Raw genomic sequence first — 13,033 nt, forward strand, 5'->3', positions numbered from 1 at the left:
CCAAAACACTGTAAATTACAAAAATAAATTAAATGAAAAATTTTAATTTAAAAACTTTTATACTTATTGACTTTTTTTATCTCATATATATATATATTAGGGTTGTGAAACGATTACAATTTTTAATCGGGTTAATCACAGGTTTTTGTGGATTAATCATGATTAATCACATATTACCGATATTCTCGGTATATTTTGTGAGAACATAGAGATTTATGACAAAAGACGGATATATACATTTATACATTCTTCTATACAATGGTGCTGCAACTCAGCAGTTATTTAGCAGTTTTCTTCCATATAGAACATTAATACATCTTCATCCTAAACAGAATGTTTAACCCTCCTGTTACCTTTCGGGTCAATTTGACCCCATTCAATGTTTAATGTCGGTGTTCTTTGGGGTCAATTTGACCCCAGGCTGTTTTTCACTGTGTCAAACATATAAGAAATATCAACTTTTTATTTATTTAAAGGGCTATTTAGGTAGTCAACAAACAAACATAAAGTACCTCACACTTAAACTTGGGAAGCAATATTAATTCTAATAATTTTCTGAGGTTTTAATTGCTGGGGTCAAATTGACCCCGAGGGTAAAATATGTGAGTAAATGTAAAGGTAACAGGAGGGTTAAACAGAACATTTTTCTCTTGTTTGTCAACCATTAACTCCACCATGATACAATCTAAAGGCCTCTAGTCTTCCTCTAGCAGCTGCTGAGGCAAACTGACTGTGTGGGTTTTCTTCATGAACTGGGCCGTGATGAAAGGGACGGCGGGGACACCGCTGCAAAGCTGAAACCTCACCGGCCCGGACACGGACAGGTGGACAGATTGATAAGTGAAATTTTTTTTGCTCGGTCCCGATGCGCGCGCACGGAGCTCTGCGGCGCGCGAGACGGAGATCGATAAGTGTTAACGCAACGCGAAGAGACAGAAATGACATGCTGCTGTGGAGATACGATCAACAACAGACGTTTAGTTTAATAAAAGAACAAAGACGTGCTATAGAGAACATGTCAGGGGGCGGGCCAATCTTTTTAATGTCATGCGATCTACCAACACTACGCCGCGATCGACTGGCAGGTCGCGATCGACGTGTTGAGACCCTGATCTACAGGAAGTAAAAGTCGTAACAAGGTTTCCGTAGGTGAACCTGCGGAAGGATCATTACCGATGAACAGACCGTCTGCATGAGAGCGGACAGAGTTCAGATTGAAGTGGTGTATTGGAAGCTCATTTTGCAAGTGACTTTTTTTTCGTCCCGACGACCAACAACAGACGGATTGGAAGCTCATTCTGCGCATGCGCTAAATGCGATTAAAGAAAAAACTAGTTAAACCTGTAATTGAATTAACTGAGTTAACGCGTTATTTTTCACAGCACTAATATATATATGTTCATATATATATTCATATATATGTATTCATATACAGGACTGTCTCAGAAAATTAGAATATTGTGATGAACTTCTTTATTTTCTGTAATGCAATTAAAAAAACAAAAATGTCATGCATTCTGGATTCATTACAAATCAACTGAAATATTGCAAGCCTTTTATTCTGATTTATTGCTGATTATGGCTTACAGCTTAAGAAAACTCAAATATCCTATCTCTAAATATTAGAATATCATGAAAAAGTATACTAGTAGGGTATTAAACAAATCACTTGAATTGTCTAATTAACTCGAAACACCTGCAAGGGTTTCCTGAGCCTTGACAAACACTCAGCTGTTATAAATCTTTTTTTTACTTGGTCTGAGGAAATATTAAAATTTTATGAGATAGGATTTTAGAGTTTTCTTAAGCTGTAAGCCATAATCAGCTATATTAAAAGAATAAAAGGCTTGCAATATTTCAGTTGATTTGTAATGAATCCAGAATGCATGACATTTTTGTTTTTTTAATTGCATTACAGAAAATAAAGAACTTTATCACAATATTCTAATTTTCTGAGACAGTCCTGTATATATTTTCATATTTATATATATATATATATATATTCATGTGTATATATAATATATTTATCTTTATAAGATGTTAAAGATGAATATGAAAATCAGAGTAAGACTGCCACTTCGTCCCTTTGGGTTTTTGTCCTGAACATTTATAGTTGATATCTCAACTGACTCATTCGGTTTATGAAGTCTGTGAAATATGTTAGCACATGAATAAAAAAACGTTTGCACAAGCATGAGTACATAAAGGTGTGTTGCTGCACCCACCCCCGCCCCCCTCCCCCTCTCCCTCTCCAACCAATGCAAACGCAACATCAACGTCACTTATAGAAACCACCTGTAGGAGACCTATAGGGTGTCGGTGTTGGTATGGCACATAAAAAGCAGGCAGAGCTAAATTTTTTGGTCTCCAGCGTTTGAAAGAACAAAAGTTATTTTTTTAATGGTTGGAGGAAAAATAGTTAAAAGGATTAAGGTGACAAAGACAATCATGCCCACTGCGGCACTGAAAGGCGGTTAATCCTCAAATACAGAAAGTTAAAGCTTGTAAAACTTCTTAAAAGTCAAAGGAATCAACATGAAAAATAGCTCCGATAAAATTAAAATAAAACACATTGCTTTAATGATTCATATTTGTTTATATAAAATCAGATGTAGCCTTGGGAGGTCAAAACTCCTAAAAGACTGACAGAACTTGTGTTAACGCGAGTCGACGGTTAGTGTTGCAAGATAATTATCATTTCCCAGGAGACAGTTTGACATGTGGCAACAGGAATCTAGCAAAATTAACTTATGGTGTCATGTCTAACATTCACTCATCCGACACAGAACCAGTAGCAATAAAGTACACCTGCTATGACAAGTAAAAATTTGAGAAATGTCTACTCGATATATATCATGTTCACGGTCAAATGTGATTCTTTAATCAAAATAGTTGATTTAGCTGTACAAATAATGGCAATTTGATAACTTTATCTTACTATATCTTACATTTTAATCTACAACTTCAAGTCAAATACTCAAAACAGGCATCAACCATCATTAATCATTTTACTACCTGGTATGTAACTACAGTAGAGTAAAATGTGCCTCTAATAACTATTTTTGAACAATGTTAAATGTTTTAAGAAACACCGACTGTTGTAAGAGGGGAATTACACCCTCAGTCATCGCCTGAAGGCCTCACCCTGCTTGTCAGTGGCACTGTTGACTGAAGAGATGTGCAACAATGGCAAAGGAAGGCAGTCAGGCAGCATGGCTGTTGATGACTGCGATGACTGGAAAAACAACACCAAGGTGATCGTTATCAACTGGCTTGGGGCTGTGCTCCTGTAATCTATAGGCTGCTGTCATAAAACTAGCTGGCGCTTCTTTTTAAGTTGGTCGTCATCAATATATTTAGTTTCCAACGTTTTTAATGGATTTATTGAAGGCCAGTGACGGTGGGGAGTGCATCACCAGTGAAACAACTTAACTACGTTTAATGTATCGGTAACTTGTCCTACGATAAAATATAAAGAAAATTACAACTTCTGTTCGGAATCAGGTAATCGGATAATTGCAGTGGTGGAAAGATGAGATCTATCTTATCTGCAATTAGACTTTATAATAAATCTCCTCTCACCAGATCCTCCTCAAACTGAACAACATCAATAAACCTGGCACCGCTTTCACTTTATTAGATAATGTATACATTTAATTGTTTTTATTTTAATTTCCTTTATAATCTAAATTTCGTACATTTAATATGTCCTGCTCTCTTATTTTATTTTATTGTATTGTACATATTATAAACATGCTAGCTGCTGCTACGAACAAAGTTTCCCTGGGGATGAATAAAGTTTATATATATATAAACTCCAGTATTTCTATATATATAGATAAACTCCAGTATTTCTATTTCTTCTACCTCATATATAGGACTGTCTCAGAAAATTAGAATATTGTGATGAAGTTCTTTATTTTCTGTAATGCAATTAAAAAAACAAAAATGTCATGCATTCTGGATTCATTACAAATCAACTGAAATATTGCAAGCCTTTTATTCTTTTAATATAGCTGATTATGGCTTACAGCTTAAGAAAACTCAAATATCCTATCTCTAAATATTAGAATATCATGAAAAAGTATACTAGTAGGGTATTAAACAAATCACTTGAATTGTCTAATGAACTCGAAACACCTGCAAGGGTTTCCTGAGCCTTGACAAACACTCAGCTGTTATAAATCTTTTTTTTTACTTGGTCTGAGGAAATATTAAAATTTTATGAGATAGGATTTTAGAGTTTTCTTAAGCTGTAAGCCATAATCAGCAATATTAAAAGAATAAAAGGCTTGCAATATTTCAGTTGATTTGTAATGAATCCAGAATGCATGACATTTGTTTTTTTTATTGCATTACAGAAAATAAAGAACTTTATCACAATATTCTAATTTTCTGAGACAGTCCTGTATATATATATATACACTACCGTTCAAAAGTTTGGGATCACCCAGACAATTTCGTGTTTTCCATGAAAACTCACTTTTATTTATCAAATGAGTTGCAAAATGTATAGAAAATATAGTCAAGACATTGACAAGGTTAGAAATAATGATTTGTATGTGAAGTATTCATTTTTTTCTTCAAACTTTGCTTTCGTCAAAGAATGCTCCTTTTGCAGCAATTACAGCATTGCAGACCTTTGGCATTCTAGCTGTTAATTTGTTGAGGTAATCTGTTGAAATGTCACCCCACGCTTCCTGAAGCACCTGCCACAAGTTGGATTGGCTTGATGGGCACTTCTTGCAGACCATACGGTCAAGCTGCTCCCACAACAGCTCAATGGGGTTGAGATCTGGTGACTGTGCTGGCCACTCCATTACAGACAGCATACCAGCTGCCTGCTTCTTCCCGAAATAGTTCTTGCACAATTTGGAGGAAATTGGCTCCAATCAAGCGCTGCCCACAGGGTATGGCATGGCGTTGCAAAATGGAGTGATAGCCTTCCTTATTTAAAATCCCTTTTACCTGGTACAAATCTCCCACTTTACCAGCACCAAAGCAGCCACAGACCATCACATTACCTCCACCATGCTTGACAGATGGTGTCAGGCACTCTTCCAGCATCTTTTCACCTGTTCTGCATCTCACAAATGTTCTTCTGTGTGATCCAAACACCTCAAACTTGGATTCATCTGTCCATAACACCTTTTCCAATCTTCCTCTGTCCAATGCCTGTGTTCTTTTGCCCATACCAATCTTTTCTTTTTATTGGCCAGTCTCAGATATGGCTTTTTCTTTGCCACTCTGCCTAGAAGGCCAGCATCCCGGAGTCGCCTCTTCACTGTCGACGTTGACACTGGCGTTTTGCGGGTACCATTTAAAGAAGCTGCCAGTTGAGGACCTGTGAGGCGTCTATTTCTCAAACTAGAGACTGTAATGTACTTGTCTTCTTGCTGAGTTGTGCACCGGGGCCTCCCACTTCTCTTTCTGCTCTGGTTTGAGCCCGTTTGTGCTGTTCTCTGAAGGGAGGAGTACACACCGCTGGAGGAAATTTTCAGTTTCTTTGCAATTTCTCGCATGGAATAGCCTTCATTTCTAAGAACAAGAATAGACTGGCGAATTTCACATGAAAGTTCTTTTTTTATGGCCATTTTGAGAGAGTTATCTAACCCACAAATGTGATGCTCCAGATAATCAACTAGCTCAAAGGAAGGCCAGTTTTATAGCTTCTCTCATCAGCAAAACAGTTTTCAGCTGTGCTAACATAATTGCACAAGGGTTTCCAAGGGTTTTCTAATCATCCATTAGTCTTCTAAGGCGATGTTATCTTCATTGAAAAAAACAGTGCTTTTCTTTGAAAAATAAGGACATTTCTAAGTGATCCCAAACTTTTGAACGGTAGTGTATATATTCATCCATCCATCTCAAAGTATGAGCAGAACGCCTCAGTTTCAGAATTACATACAGTATAACACAGGATAAAAATTATTAAAGCATTATTGCGAACACTGCTTTAATGGTGCAGCTGGTATGTAGCGAATTTAAACACATATGTATATACTTTGTAATCTTAATAAGCAAAGTAATTTGAATAATCAAATACATGTGTTGGAGTAAAAAGTAGAATATTTAGATCTGTAATGTAATGTTTTCCATGTATGAGGTAGCAGAAATCGAAATCCTGGAGTTCCTCCAAATGTTTTAGTTCCGTACTGAAGTAAATCTACAGAATGAGTGTTAACCACCAGATCATTACTTATACTTTGCCAGCGGATATTGAAATTGGCCATGCGTGATTGTGTGCGTCCACAGCTCAACTCGCATACTGCTGCACCAAACTGCATGATATTTGGGGCGCTCATGTCTGGCTGCATGCTCGTGGACCTCTTCGCAGTGACTCACACTTTCCAAAAGCACCATTTATTTTTCCGTTTTATCCTCGCCATCGATTGGCTGACTGACTCCTCGCTCGCTTCTCTCCACCGCTGCTTTGCGCCAAGTGACACAGCTACTCCAGCCTTTGTATTGGGCATCAACCTCACGTCTACATACGTATTGCATGAAATACTAAATGCACGTAAAAAAAACGAATTATAAAAACACATAATTGAGCAATAAGTTTACTGGTTTTCCACATTTCTTACAAGAAGTGCATGTGTTGTAGACATACAACATTATATTTATTTAATATGTTGCAGTATGTTAGTATTTTCAGTTTGATTTACCTAATACTGTATATAATGGATGCATAAACAATATTAATATAAACACAATGTCTTGTACTATTTATTCTAAAGCTTTGTAGTTAAAGTATATAATTAAATTAAAAAACTCTCAGACCCAGAGGATGATTTGAATGATTTTCAGAATTAAATATTCTACTCTTCATTCATAACAAGGTTTTTTGCTCAGTCTTTGTTCCAAATGTGCCATCGCAGCACTGTGTGAATATTGTGTGTATATCCGATGTGATTTGACACATACTTAACAGTTTATTTTATCTTTTCTCAAGTGGCTTCTTGTACATTTTGGACAATTAAGAGAGAACACAAATAACTTTGGACTACCTTAGAACTGCCTCGTCCTTTGGCCTCAAGTTTCACTGAGATGAAATTGTCACTCGTATGTGTCATTTCTGTCACTGCTACGAGTGAATATTTTACAAGATAGTTAACCACAGCCTTTTCTTCTGTAAGAATTCCTGACATTAAAGTGTGCAGCTGCACCTGCGTTCATGCTACCCGACACGCAAGGCTGCAATTGAATTAGTGTCAAAGGTATGAGCTAAGAAAAGAAGGGAGCAAAGTATTCAAAGAATGCCCTTTCATTGAGAAACTAAATGAAATGTGGAACCACGGGTTGGACCTGAAAAAAGCCGGTGAACCCCTTTCCACATACCACAGCACAAAGAGGAGTGGAGCGGTTGCTTATCAGCCACATTCTTCCCGTTCATCTCTACCTCCCGGCCCTTCCCACTTTGCTGCGTGAGGCACCTATATAACCAAGGAGACCAAGGTGATGCTTTCAACTGCCGATCGACTCCAGTGATCCCACCTGATCCAGATCCAGCTCCCAGCATGTCCTTCAGCAGCAGATCCTACGGCCAGAGGACCATGAGTGTCCACGGAGGAGCAGGCGGCCGTGGCACCCGCATCTCCTCATCCCAGCAGCAGAACTTCGGACCCTCCTCCTACTCCGCCGGAGGCTTCAACCTGGCCGATGGCTTGGACCTACATGTCGGGGCCAACGAGAAGGCCACCATGCAGAACCTGAACGACCGTCTGTCCTCCTACCTGGAGAAGGTGCGCACCCTGGAGAAGGAGAACGACACGCTGGAGAGGCAGATCAGAGAGTGGTACGAGAAGAGAGCGGTCATCTCCCACGACTACAGCAAATACTTCGCCACCATCGAAGACCTGAAAGACAAAGTAAGAGGAAGTAAACAGACATGTGTGTGTGTGTGTGTGTATTCTGTCATCTTCCCCGTCTCATGTTTCTGAGTGAGTTGGTGTGAACTGTCTGTGGGGTTAAGACCCATCACTGGTGTGTAGAAGTGGGCCATCTTATCAGGATGCTGATTGCACTATTATACAAACGCCAATTACCAGCACGCTGTTAATTGTCATACTTGGGCCTGGGTCATTGCAGAGCCCAACTGATATACCAGATGATATCATGAGCCAATATTGTACAGTACATCCATTTTGCACAGGCTGCATACACACTTCTACTTTGCTTTAGCTTAAAAGGTGTTGTATATCAAATTGTATATATTGTTAATATTTAAGCGTTGCATCTTATGCATCGTTACATTCCAATACTTGAGGAACCGTTAAGGGTCCTTTCCCAGAAAGTAATACAATTGAATATCAACCAATGGATGAATCAGTACGTTATGTATCTTATTTTTATTATCTCTTATCTTTTAAATTCACATAAATCTCATATTGATGTGGATTGCACTGGACTGTCGTCAAACAAGCACTCGGTATCTTTTCTGACTTGTCTCCCTGTTTGTTTTCCTTCTCAGATTCGTTTAGCCTCTCGGGTTAATTCAAAGACAATGCTGGACATCGACAATGCAAAACTGGCTGCTGACGATTTCAAAATGAAGTGAGTGTATTCCCCTGCCCTCCTCTGCAATGCCACATACGTGAAACTTCACATGCGCGTCAAAGCGTGAACTGAAGATCTCAGTTCTCTTCTAATCTTAACGAGCCACTAAATCCCATCTGACATGTTGACTCACCCCCCACCCCACCCTTCTCAGGTATGAGAACGAGCTGGCCATGAGGATGGCCGCGGAGGCGGACATCAGTGGACTGAAGAGGGTGCTGGATGAGATGAACATGGTCAGAATGGACCTGGAGAATCAGTGCGAGAGCCTGAAGGAAGAGCTCATCATGCTCAAGAGGAACCACGAAGAGGTGAGGGTGTCATCGTGGTTGGATTGAACCAATCCGAGGTTTTGCTAATGGCAGTTTCACATGCAGCAAAACTGACGTTTGCATCTGTCGACGCCCCTGATACATTCCTGCACACAGGCCAACACCCACTCTGTGTATGTGCATAACCTGAAAGTGTGCTACTCCACCGGTGATTGATGAAACTCATCATCATCCATCTCTTCAGCAACATGGAGATAAACACAGAAGCTATTCACTTTGAATGTGCAGAGCTTTGCTTAGACAACAATAGTGTGGTCTAAGCAAAGCTCTGCACATTCAAACCAAATTCAGTTTATTTTGTAAAGCCCAGAATCCCAAATTTGCATGAGAGGACTTTACAATCTGTACACATACCACATGTGACCTCTGTCTTACCCCTGATAACAGAAAGGAGATTCCATGTGAGCTTATTGTTTTTATAAACCGGTCTGCCGCCGTCTCCCTGTTCCCAGCGCTGCCCCCTTTCCGCTGCACACTTCCTTGTATTCTTCTCTCCCTTCATTAGCTCATTGTAGCTCTACCGTTTGTCTCTCACACCCAGATCAAAGAACCAAACACATGCATGCGATACAGCTCACAAAGAATCCATCGGATGCTCTTGTTGCCATAATAAAACATAACAGAATGGATGTGTTTTAGTCGTTACAGCAGCTGACTGTGCTTTGACTCCTACAGGAGCTGATTCTGCTGAGGAGCCAGATGGGCGGACAGGTCAATGTGTCCGTGGATGCTCGTCCCGGGACCGACCTGAACAGCGTTATGTCAGAGATCAGGGAACACTATGAGAGCGTGATCGCAAAGAATAGCAAGGAGCTTGAGGCGTGGTACCAGAACAAGGTGAAAAGTCACGACTGCTCAGAATACAGCCACTGCTGTGACTTTTTAAAGAGTAACATTTAGGTTATTTATATTAATAATGTGTCAGTAATCTCCTACGAGTGTTGGGTAAAACCAAGAATGTTGTTTCTTTGATCTAGATGGCAGCAGTGGAGCTGGACGTGATGACAAACACAGAGACTATAATGACGTCCCACACGGAGATCAAGGAGCTGAATAGCACCCTCCAGAGGCTTCAGATTGAACTGCAGTCCCATTTGAGCATGGTATGTCACCATGAAAACGATTATCTATTGGACGCCACACAATATGACGCCGCTACAAAAAATAACACCGTCGGTGTTTAAAGAGACGCTCCAGCAGCTCTATAGCTACGTTTAGCAGTTAGCATTAAGAAAGTAAATCGCGAGAGTCTGCAACGTGTCGCTTTTAAATGGTACGAGCAAAACACAAAATGTTGTGAAATTGTGAGCTTTAAAAGGACTGCTGCGAAGATTTGGTTGCTTTTGGACTGAGACAAGCTATCGGTTTCATCAAGTCTTGATGCAAAGCTATAAGCTAACCGGTAGCTAGGCGAAGCTCCATATTTGGCGCAAAGGCGTGCGATTGGTAACAAGCTTCTCATCTTGTTCTCTGCAATAAAGGGAATAAATATAATTACGAAATGCACAAACCACAAGATGCTCGTTGCCCACTCACACCGACACGCCTTGCAGAACATTTTATCCAGCGTCAAGTAACATCTCTCGATTTCAAATATATGCTCCTTACCTAACAACTTCTTCCTCCAACCACAACAGAAAGCATCGCTAGAAGGCTCCCTGGCAGAGACCCATGCGCGTTATTCTGCACAGCTAAGTGGCCTCCAGAACATGGTCACAAGCCTGGAGGCTCAGCTGTCCCAGCTGCACGCCAGCATCACCCAGAACAAGCAGGAGTACGACATGCTGCTCGACCTCAAGACCCGGCTGCAGATGGAGATCACAGAGTACAGGAGGTTGTTGGATGGAGAGGATGACAGGTGAGGCCCGAGGAAGAGAGCCAAACCCTGACTGACACAGGGGATCTATATCACTCCAGTTTAATGTCATGACAATGTTCGGACACACATTCAAGACTAATGCGTTCTTCTTTCTTTTTCTCTCCATTACCAGCTCAAGACAAGGTAAAATATTTTTCACATGCATGTCATTTCTATGTTTACCATTAAAATGCGACTTAGCCTACGTTTGAACTGGATTGAAGAAAGGTGGTGTGATTTTTATTGTTGTATCTTTCCTTTTCCTCAGTTGTCACAAAAACCATCATAGTGGTGGAAACAGTTGTGGATGGAAAGGTGGTCCAGACCAGCAGGACCGTTGATGTGAATGTGGATGAGATCGAGTGATAAACTGGAAGAATTATCAAAAAGTTCAATAAAGATCATAAAGTAGAATTAAATGTTCTTGTGTGTTTTTTTCGACTTAATCCCGAGAATGTGAACACAGCTCTTACTGCAGGCGTACAGAGACTGTATAGCCCGTTGCAACGAGTCCGGATCCCCATACTCCCGCAGCACCCCCCACGAAAAATCCAGATTAAAAGCCTTCTCCAAGTCCACAAAGCACATGCAGACTGGTTGTGCAAACTCCCAGGAACCCTCCAGTCGTCTTGCAAGGGTAAAGAGCTTGTCCACAGTTCCACGACCGGGATGAAATCTGCACTGCTTGTCTTGATTCTAAAGCTTGATCAACAGTCGGAGCCTCCTTTCCAGCAACCTGGCATAAGCTTTCCTCGGGAGGCTGAGTAGTGTGATACCACGATAGTTCAACACACTCTCCGATCCCCCTTCTTGAAAATGGGAACCACCACCCCGGTCTGCGAGTCCATTAGCACTGTTCCTAACCCCAATGCCACATTGAAGAGACTATGGGTGAGTGGGTAGCAGGTCCGTCTTTCAATCAGGGGGTTGGAGGTTCAATCCCCGCCCTAGTCGATGTGTCCTTGAGCAAGACACTTAACCCTGAGTTGCTCCCTGTAGCTGCGTCTACAGTGAATGAATGTAACAGTACTGTAAGTCGCTTTGGATAAAAGCGTCAGCCAAATGACATGTAATGTAATAACATGTCAGCCAAGACAGCCCAACAATGTCCAGCACACGTCTGGAGGCGCTGCCCCGTCTAGAGAACAGCCAGGGGTAGGCCCCACTTTCCCTTCCTGAGCCGTCGGAAGGAATGTCACAACCTCCTGGATGCCAACCGAAAGTCCTCCTCCAACACGTTAAGGTGGCGATTCAGGGAGGAGAATATTTCACCCAAACATCTAAATATACACTACCGTTCAAAAGTTTGGGGTCACTTAGAAATGTCTTTATTTTTCAAAGAAAAGCACTGTTTTTTCAATAAAGATAACATTAATCAAAAATACACACTCTACATTGTTAATGTGGTAAATGACTATTCTAGGTGGAAACGTCTGGTTTCTAATGAAATATCTCCATAGGTGTATAGAGGCCCATTTCCATCAACTATCACTCCAGTGTTCTAATGGTACATTGTGTTTGCTAATCGCCTTAGAAGACTAATATCTGATTAGAAAACCCTTGTGCAATTATGTTAGCACAGCTGAAAACAGTTATGCTGGTGATATAAGCTATACAACTGGCCTTCCTTTGAGCTTGAAGTTTGAAGAACAAAATTAATACTTCAAATATTAATCATTATTTCTAACCTTGTCAATGTCTTGACTATATTTTCTATTCAATTTTCAATTCATTTGATAAATAAAAGTGAGTTTTCATGTAAGACACGAAGATTGTCTGGATGACCACAAACTTTTGAACGGTAGTGTATATTCGTCTTACCTGTCGTGCTATTGATCAACCTAGATTGTTTTGGTGCGAGTTGCCTTTTTTTTGGAGATATCAGCTGCAGAGATGTCTGCCTTGTCTTTAATAACATTGGAGCCCAACAACTGCATTTGAAGCTCAACAATAATGTCTCTTTCCAGAAATCATGACCCGATTACTCAAGATAATCATCAGACCTTGTCGTGAGTGATTTCATGTAGGATCTATAGTTGTTCCACCATGAAATTCTTAACAACAGTAACATTCCATATTTAAACATAATAAATAACATAAATACATGGGCCTGTTTGAAATACTCCATCGTTTCAGATTTCTACTTCCGTTGCCAAGTTTGTCGACACAGCATCTGTGGGAAAAGCACTGTTGATAGCCTCTCCTTTTAAAATTATGTTATAATATTTATTGTGAGTCATACATTCGCTTTAGCTGGAACGCACACACCCACCTCTAATGACCG

At 40.3% G+C, this 13,033-nt stretch overlaps 1 protein-coding gene across 1 annotated transcript; it reads left to right on the forward strand.

Annotated features, from left to right (window-relative positions):
* Positions 1 to 7,486: 7,486 nt before the first annotated feature.
* krt98 (keratin 98) lies at positions 7,487 to 11,172 on the forward strand. Its single transcript, XM_056409127.1, has 8 exons — positions 7,487 to 7,871; positions 8,474 to 8,556; positions 8,714 to 8,870; positions 9,567 to 9,728; positions 9,869 to 9,994; positions 10,529 to 10,749; positions 10,883 to 10,893; positions 11,018 to 11,172. The coding sequence occupies exons 1-8, from the start codon at positions 7,521 to 7,523 to the stop codon at positions 11,113 to 11,115; spliced, it is 1,209 nt and encodes a 402-aa protein (XP_056265102.1). The 5' UTR covers positions 7,487 to 7,520; the 3' UTR covers positions 11,116 to 11,172.
* The last annotated feature ends 1,861 nt before the right edge of the window (positions 11,173 to 13,033 follow it).

This window comes from Pseudoliparis swirei, chromosome 24 (assembly GCF_029220125.1).
Source record: "Pseudoliparis swirei isolate HS2019 ecotype Mariana Trench chromosome 24, NWPU_hadal_v1, whole genome shotgun sequence".
Classification (NCBI taxonomy): domain Eukaryota; kingdom Metazoa; phylum Chordata; class Actinopteri; order Perciformes; family Liparidae; genus Pseudoliparis; species Pseudoliparis swirei.

What these genes read in the sequence shown, in the direction of transcription:
- krt98 (XM_056409127.1), top strand. Translation starts at nt 7,521, where the DNA reads ATGTCCTTCAGCAGCAGATCCTACGGCCAGAGGACCATGAGTGTCCAC. An exon ending in GCTGACGATTTCAAAATGAA is followed by an intron (nt 8,557 to 8,713) that starts GTGAGTGTATTC and finishes CACCCTTCTCAG; the next exon opens with GTATGAGAACGAGCTGGCCA. An exon ending in TCAAGAGGAACCACGAAGAG is followed by an intron (nt 8,871 to 9,566) that starts GTGAGGGTGTCA and finishes TGACTCCTACAG; the next exon opens with GAGCTGATTCTGCTGAGGAG.